Below are 9,136 nucleotides of genomic sequence, written 5' to 3' on the forward strand. Positions count from 1 at the left end.
ACCTCCTTCTGGAAATGTGGCAGATCCCGAAAAAAACAAGTTCTGGGGAAATAATTTTTCAAAAATATCACAAGGTTTGCTCTAAAGCCCATTTAGCTAAGTCTGCTGCTTCTGTCCACCACACTGAAAATTGCTAGTAAAATTGCCTGGCAAATGCTAGTAATCCTGAATATGAGTCTCTGTGAGCTGAACACCTACACTATAGTTTGGGCAGTATTTCTTTAAGCCGTCTAAATTGCTAGGCATTGTAGATTGCCTGAAAATGAAGCCACAAAGCACTTTGATACTTCTACCTGGGAATACTGTCTTCAGATTTCAGTTCATCTTCTAAAGATCTAAAAAATAATAACTTGGGATGGAAAATGGAAATACAAACATAAAACTAATTTTTGAGAGGAAGTATTTGAAAGTATTCATTCCAGGATTGCACTTGATATTGGATATCCAAGACAGATTTAGTTTTGCTCACTCCAGCTACTCAACTGGAAGATGCAATGATGCAGACGAATCCTGTGCTTGCAATCTCAGGTAAGTTTATACATGTTTCTAGTTCCAAAGGTCTGCAGAATGGAAAACCCTATGTCTGCTCACACAGATGCAAATGTGTGTTGCAAAAAAAACCCGTATAAAGAGCTGCAGATCTTTGCTATAAAAGACAATGCCACAAAAATTATCTAGTGCAACAGGAAGAGCACAAAAGAGAGCAGTGTTGTCTTTTGTCATATTCCAGCGGCTAATCTAGCAAACGTGAGAGGCACAAGAGAACGTCTACACTGGAAAGTCTACACTTTTTGTTTTAAGTGTGTCAGTCTAACACTGGGTACTAAGAGTTGGAGAGGATGTTTGAAAAGGAAGGGGGGCATTCCAGTTTTCTGAGATACGTTGTCAGGATCAAACTGATTTTTCTCCATGGTGGCTATAGCCTGGTGCTCTGACTATGCATCCCACAGCCTGTTTCTGTGTAAGACATGCTACTCTTAGGAAAATACATTCATTTCAAGAATACCATGACATAGAAATGTCAGAAGAAATGGTTTCTTCTTGTCTGATAGATAGTCTGAAAGGCAAAGCAAGTTTATATGACTCTCAAAGGTCTGTTCACAAGAAGGTAACCCCGTCTGCAAGAAATCTCTTATTTATTCAGGATTGTCTGTTATGTTTTAAAGTTTGCCTCCCACTGTCTTCTGACAAGTATGGAATCAGCACTGCTTGAAAAAGCTTCTAGGAAACAATATATTTGATATACTGGTTTGATGACTAATCAGCATTCTGTCTTGCTCCACCGCATCCAATCTAAAGAAGTGATTTATTTGTGTGTTTGAAGATGAAATGCAAATCTTCAGTAATTGCATTCAGACAGCTGTGTAGTATAAACCTATGAAACCACTCCATTGTACTGTCAGCTAAAATTGACCATCCCATAGATTTATCAGCAGAACACAAAGTAATTACTTTGTCACATCTAGCGTTTAGGAACATGAGGAGGAGGGCGTTTGAAAAGCCCTAGCAGGAGATTAGAAAAAAGATGCATATCTGACCCAGCACTGATGGTGATTTTACCATTAAATTCACTGATAGCAGAATTAGAACAGAATTTTGCATTTTGAATGTGACCTATTACCTCTTATACAGGTGCTTAGCTATCGCAAAGATAACAAGTATAAAGGTACTCAGAAAAAAGATTTCAAATGTTTGGATAAATACTTAGAGTTTTGCTATCTGTGCTTTACATGCTTATATTCTATTTTGATCTCTGCAGTCAGGAGCAAAATTGAATATAACATTTGTGGAGAAAATAGAAGATATGTTTCACAGAGCTACCTGTTCAGCCGCAGCACTAATTTTCCTACAGCAAAAAAAAAGTGTAAATGTTTTTTTTTTTTTAAATTTAAAAATGCATATTTTAAAAAAAAAAAAATCCATCCAGCATCTCTCAGGACGGTGAACAGCTGCAAGAGGAAACAAGTTCAGTACAGAAACTTGGTGCCTGAGTTCTACCGTCACTGCCAGTTGAGCATGTTCTATAGAAACAGGTTAATGGAACCTAAAAATCTCATTTAAATATAATTCAATTGCAGTACAAACCGACTGAATCCTTTTCTGCTTTGAACCTTAACTTTTTAGAATAAGTCTAAAATCAGGAAAGACGTGCTGAAGGTTAAGCATGAAAGAGCTTTTGTGACTCAAGTTAAAAATTTGCCTAAATGTTTAGTTTAATGTACAAATAAAATCAGGGATTCTTGCCACAGCTGATGGCTCCCCGAGAGGAAAAAGGTAAATTGCTAAAGGAAAAAAAAATTCAATTGCTATTGGATAGATGAATGAATGGAGGTACCACAGTATTTGCAGACATGTCAGATTTTGTGAAAGCTGAGTATCTATGAGAAGGAAGTGGATTTGCTTTGCAGTGTTTGCTTGCCCGATTGCTTGCATTGCTACATAGATAACACCACTGCTGTGGAGAACATATGTACGTCATGGATCTTGTGGGAGACTACCTTTTCCCATTCAGCCCCCAAAGTACTGTGTTTTTTTAAAGTTTGTAAGGTCATGATTGCTTTATTTTTAAAAAAAAAAAAAAAAAAAGAAAAGAAAACAAAAAACCTCTCTACCTGGGCAATTTGCTACATCCCTTTAAAATACTAAGTTATAACAACATCATTTATATGGTTACATAGGAATCACCATTCAAATTATGTAACTCCCTCAATTTTTTGCAGATGGGTCTTCTCAACTTACCTTAGCTCCTAATATCACCCTAGAAAGTCCAAGATTTCTCTGCAGTAGAAGGATCTTGCTGTCAGATCTTGAAGGATCTTAAGGGATAGTCTCGTACAGTGTTAATGACAAATACTATAATTCTGTGTTTTTCTTTATCAGTTGCATTTTCAGGCCTTGGCTTTACCACCTTCTACTTAGCTGGAAAGTTACACTGCTTCACGGAAAATGGCCGGGGGAAGAGCTGGCGGCTTTGTGCAGCAATTCTCCCGCTCTACTGTGCCATGATGATTGCCTTGTCACGTATGTGTGATTACAAACATCACTGGCAAGGTGAGCCATGGAAATACTTTTTTTCTGCTTTTATTTTATTAGCCTTTTATTTCTTTGATTTTTTTTTTTTCATTAAATCACATGAGTTACAACATGATAGTATGCTATAGATTTTCCTTGCTCCTGGATTGATGCCTAGGGTTTCAATGTCTAAAAATACTGCAGGGGCCCTTTACCGTTCTGTATTTTATATACACAATGTACATCATCGTATTTATATATAAATCTACATCAGTGGTTTTTTTATATCATCATTTTTTACAAATGCACATCAGTGCTATAGCCATCTTGGATGGATCCAGCTGTAGGCTGGATCTGGCCCATGAAAGTAGCTCTGTCCTGTGGCCTAGTCCTTGCCTACTGCTTTTCCAGGTACCTGCTGGGTACCTGCTGGGTACATGAGTGATTGCTAATATGTGGTTGCATGTGCATTAGACTAGACTGAAGCGTCTGCGTGTAGCTAGTCATTGCAAAGATGCACTCGGTCATTTGTCTACGTTCTGGTCATTTGGTGCACATGATGTAATACACTGTTTTTCATTCAACTCAAAGTATATTGGGCATAAGGTGGGTTCACGGCCCCTCCTTGAGAAGTATAGAAACATTGCATACCAAGCTACATAGCACAGGTTGTAACAGGTTCTGCCCACACTGAAAACCTTGCTGCAGAGTTTGATGTTTTCTGTTCTCTGAATTTTTTTGGCTAAGTTGTAATTGCTCCCACATTGTCAATTCCACACTTCCCGAAGTCAGGTCCTACTTAAGGAGGAGAAATGTTTCATCTTCTTCTTACATCCTGTTAAAAATGATTTTCCATAGCTTTGGGCTGCAAATATTTCAAGGTTGATATTTTGTCATACTGACTGGATGTTAGTGTGATGGATTCAGTATGGTACCATAGTACCATACATGTGGTACCAATGCATATTCATTAATTTGTAACTGCAAATAAATGCTGAATGTATTCAGTATGGATGAGTAGGTCACTGAAGCAGCATGCAGTGTCTTTTTTGATCGTAAAGTACATCCACAAAGCTAAAGAAACCTGCCACACAATCTTAAACCTTACCTTTGTGAGGGAATGACAGTTATTGACAGAATGGGAGATGGCTCGTAAGACTAACAGCAGCATTTGATATGTGGGTGAGTTGTATAAAATGTCTGCTCTTGGATGAACCTGCATCCTTAAAAGTACATACAATGAACAACGGGATATTCTTAAGTGAAGCATCGTCAGTCTGAAGGATGCTTAATCCTTATCTCTTTGTCATTTACTTCTTGTTGTTTCTAGTTGAAACTTTCGATCTTCATATGATGTGAGCATTCTCATGTAAATGAGGCATTGTTATAATGCAATGTAACTAGAGCAGATACCTTTCAGGAGGTTTCTTAGTGAAGTTGAATTAACTAGCACTGACCTTCATAGCTTCAGGGCTATGCCGCAGCATCCTCTCTTCCCTCACGGTAGGCTCTTCTGGAGTGCGACTTCAGTCAGAGCAGCTGCATCTGTCACAGGAAGACTGTTGTCTCAGAGTCCTTTAAAATGCAGGTGTGAGATGTAACTGATATAGAAGGTTATGCTATTTATTAATTACACACTTATACTACTAAGTTACAATTCTATGACTTCATTCTGTTAAGTCAGAATTACACCACGCCTTACCCTCCCACACTGAGTCTTTCAGACATGGACCTGCTAGAGAGTCTGGCAGGTTGTCCACATGGCTTCCCTTCAGCGTCCACAGGTCAGTTTACTACTGTCTGTCAGCATCTACACTTTCACCATCAGAAAATCCTACCATCTATTATTTCTTTTACCATTTCTTGACCCTCTTTTTCACTGCCTTTGTACCTGCCTTTCTCCACTCACATCTCCTCCTAAGTAAACCAGCCTGTAATTACTTTTTCCCTATTTATCCCCATATTCCTATCAGAAATACCAGACTTGGTATTTCTAATGCTGTTACATAGGTCATCTTGGCTTTATGTGTATTGCTGGTATGGTACTGCTGGCCTTGCAAATTATACTCTCCTCAAGGTCCTGCGTGCTCCTTTCAATTATCTGCTTCATACTGGTTGCATATTGTTTACCTGTTTTCTAAGACGTATCATTCTGTTGGTTCCTCTACATAGTTTCAATTAAGTACAGCATATCTCTGTCCCACTGAGCATTTCTTATCTCATACTGCAGTCAGCATACTAGAGCAAGACTCATCCATGCTTTTTCTTGCTCTGTTTTTTGTGTTCGTACAGCATCCTGTTCTCCCATAGCTGCTTAATCACTAACCATTAGCCTTGACACGTTCTTTAAGGACTCTCCTGGTTTCCTGCAGAGGCCTTGTCTTGTTACAGGGCTCATTACTCTTCTTTGCTCACCAACACTTGGAGTCGGAGAGAGCCTCCAGCACAAAGCTGCTGAACGTGAGGTGTGTGCCTCGCCAGGACGGAGGGCAGAGTTACGAATCTCATGCTCGATGTGTGACACTTGGCTGGTTTGAACTCTCCGTTAAAGAGAGAGAGAGAGGAGTGTGAATGAATGTGAATGGGAGTGTACAGGTTTACTCGCAAGTTTTGAAGGCATTTGCAGTTTGTACTATCTCTTGCCAAGAGTAAGAATTATTTATGTACTGAAACATGTACTATGAGGCAGATTATTATGGTGTATTTTATATATGATAGAAAAAAAACTACACCCAAGGGATTGTCACTGTGTCCATTACAGCCGCTCATATTTTTGTCTTTGAAGCTTAAGGAGATGGAGCTGAAAACTCAGCTCTTCCCAAGCTAAGAACAGGGCTGGCAGACATTATCCTGCAGGTGACCTATGCTTTTACCTGAAAGAACTGCCTTCTCAAGGGAGAGACTAGTTTACTCTCTAATATACAGCACAGAAGCTCAGGCCTCGTCTTTTACACTCAGCAGAGTCAACCGATTGTGTTAAATTACTTACAGTGGCTTTGTGATAGAGTCTTAACTATGCCGTGGGGAGTGAACAAGGACCATCAATATAATGTCCAAGACTTAGCATACTGTAGGTGAAAGATGGAGTGGAGTATCCTTACATTAAAAAGCCATTGAGTGGTCTCAGAACGTTAATATTATGAGTACTTTATGAGCTCCCTTCAGTTTGGCTGGAAAATGTAGTACTCAAGATCTTAGTGTTGGTATTGGTGAATATTAGGATGTTTCATTATGAATCGTGAACGTATTGACTGCTCTTAATCCCTAGATCTCTGTATAGGCTTATAACTCTGAAAATGTTAATTTACTGGTGAAATAAGTGGACATTTTGTATGAAAAAAAAGTAAAGATAAATACTGAGATTGAAAGAATATTCTTTTTCCTTTATGGGCAAAGGAAAAAAAAGGGAAAAAAAGGAAGCTAGGGCTACCATGAGCTCAAACAAAACACAAAATTGTTGTCTTCAAAAACAGGAGTCAAAATAGCTGCCTGTGTATTTGCTCAGTACCCCCGTCAAGGTCAGTAAGCGAGAAATCTTTGGCATAAGTCATGTAGTGAATTTGTATTACTGTGGTGCCCAAACTGAGGCCCAGAGTTGCATAATTTGCATGTAACTATTTTGAAAGAAATTATCTAGGCAACTTTTCAGCAAGTCTTGAGATACTGGGGAACTTACAGAGGGCTGGCAGAAATCTGGTGTTTCTCCGTAATTAAAAAAAGCAAGCATAGGCTTGACCTCATTGTTAAGCAAAATAAAAAAGCAGCTGGAACAGGATTCAATCAACCACAGTTAAAGGAGGGTAATCTGAGAATTGCAACCAATGCAGGTTTATAGAAAATAAATCTTGTCACAGTAACTAAATATTTTACAAGTTGACTGATACTGTAATAGTATACTATAGTGAAAATTCTTGCCTTTGGTACCTTTTGTACCATGACAGTTTGACAGGGACAGTCCAAATGGTGCAAAATCAGTCAGCTACCAGAATGGGTAGGATAAGCTTCTGTCTGCTTGCAAATACTGTGTACACACAATCACCTTTTAAAATCTTACTTGAGCCTCTATTACATTTGTTTGTGATAGGTTATGTCCTTTTGCGTGTAGGAAGAGAACACAGGATTAGAAGAGATCTCCTAGGTCATTCAGTCTAGTCCTCCTCCTCAACAGACAACTGTGACTTATAACCACATTTCTTAAATTTATCCATCTCAATCTTAATTTTTTCATGTTTTCTTGCCCTAGCTATTCCTGTTAAAAGGCTCTTCAGAATCTCACTCCTCTGATGATTACACGCCATTTACTACCCACTGAAAATTGAACAACATGCCCTTTGTCCTAATATATAATAGACTGACAAACTAGGGCATTTAATCCGTATTTGGCTATTTTAGACAAAAATAATTTGTATTGATTAACCCTTCTTTGTCATTAAACTCAACGATTCGCTATTTTTATTACACTGTGGTTTCTTCGTAACTGAAAATAAAATACAGAAACACAGGTATACATAGATGATACGGTGCTTAGTAAGCCTTATTTAAATAAAACATGGTGTCAGGTCATATTCTAGCTGGTGCCTTTTGGGTCATTTTCTTTATTGTTTGTGTTCAAATCTGAGGCTTTCAAAGTCAGTGTGTATTCTCAGTGAAGTTTTGCTCTGGTTGCTTGAAAATGAAACACAAGATCAGGCGAGTATATTAGCAAGAAGCAAGGAGAACCTGACAACACAACAAATCCTTTTACCCTTCAGGTGCTATGCGGTTCCCATGGAAAACTTAAAATTGCCCATGTGTGAGAGCTGCAAATATCTCATTCAATGGCCTTATTTTATTTTAACTGATTTTATTTTCTGGTAGGAGTATGGGATAGTAAATAGCATCAAAGAAAGATATTCAAAAGGTGTTAAATCAGTTAACAGGCGTGCTTAGTCTTTGACCTTTCAGGTGCTTTTAGGAAGAATTCACCCAGCTTGAAATTGTTCTTGACAGCTGTCTTTTTCAGGGGCCTTTCAGGAGCTGCAAGTGAAATGAGTTGTTGTAGCTACAGTGACCCACTTCTTGAAGGAAGATAATTTTCCATCCTACATCCTACCTGCTCCCTGTCTGCATTGGAGAGGATGCCTTCTGGAATACAAAACAGTCAAAAGTAGAGCTGGCATTTTAGCTGCCATCTTTCCTGGGGGTACTTAGGCAGAGACAAGGAGCAGGCTGTAGTCAGTGCAGTAGTTTGAGGTGTACCTGTCAGCGGGAGAGCTCTGGGTGCTGTAAACAGCATCGTTCAGCTGTATTGTTCATAAATAGAAAACCTGGTGGTGGTCATTGTAAGTTATGGCAAACTGAAAGAAGACATGTGGGTTGCCTCCCCTGAGCTGGAACGTCATGAATTTTTAATGCCCCACAGAAATCATTCTATTTCCCTTGTTCATCTCCTGAAACATAGCCAACCATCTATATTTTGGGTATTCAAAATGTTGGAGGTGTCCCCCCAAAAATACTGATTTTATGTGTTCTACGTGATTGTGGTATTCGGCTCCAAATTCTTTATGAAAATTTGTTCATATATATGAAAAGTCCGTATTTCCTGGATTAAACACTTCCAGGTCAACCAAAGGTCTTTTATTTACAGTTGTCACTACTGGCTGTCCTTTCCATGGTAACGTTACTTCTGGTTTTGTTGCTTTTCTTATCTAGATGCTTTCGTTGGAGGGATCATTGGCCTCATTTTTGCTTATATTTGCTACAGACAACACTACCCTCCTTTGGGTAATACAGCTTGTCATAAATCTTACGTCAGCCTGCTAGATCAGAACTCTGTGAAGAAAGAAGAGAGACCTACGGCAGATAATGCTACTGGCCTGCCTCTAGAGGGAATAACTGAAGGTCCTGTATGACTTTAAGAAATGTGCAGAATGAACTTTTAGCCTTCTCACATTTCCTCCAAACTAGTCTCTTAACATGGTGTTTCTTACTGTACATGTTTTTTCTTCTGTTTCTTTCCTTTTTATAAAAAAAAGAAATATTTTATTTTTAATGCCATAATATCATCATACTTTTAAAGTTCAGTTTTCAGTTCATATTGACTTACTGAATTATCTGTTTTCAGTCTACAGACAGACTACTTGAA

General features: G+C 38.6%; 1 protein-coding gene across 1 annotated transcript in view; it reads left to right on the forward strand.

Annotated features, from left to right (window-relative positions):
* Positions 1-8,903, forward strand: part of PPAPDC1A (phosphatidic acid phosphatase type 2 domain containing 1A) — a gene marked incomplete at its 5' end in the record, with an annotated part of 42,253 nt that extends 33,350 nt beyond the window's left edge. The window contains 2 exons of the mRNA XM_009576572.1: positions 2,881-3,051; positions 8,704-8,903. Of these exons, the coding sequence (XP_009574867.1) occupies positions 2,881-3,051; positions 8,704-8,903 (371 nt within the window). The remainder of the gene's footprint in view (positions 1-2,880; positions 3,052-8,703) is intronic.
* Positions 8,904-9,136: the final 233 nt, after the last annotated feature.

Source organism: Fulmarus glacialis, unplaced genomic scaffold (genome assembly GCF_000690835.1).
Source record: "Fulmarus glacialis isolate BGI_N327 unplaced genomic scaffold, ASM69083v1 scaffold4534, whole genome shotgun sequence".
NCBI classification, from domain to species: Eukaryota; Metazoa; Chordata; class Aves; order Procellariiformes; family Procellariidae; genus Fulmarus; species Fulmarus glacialis.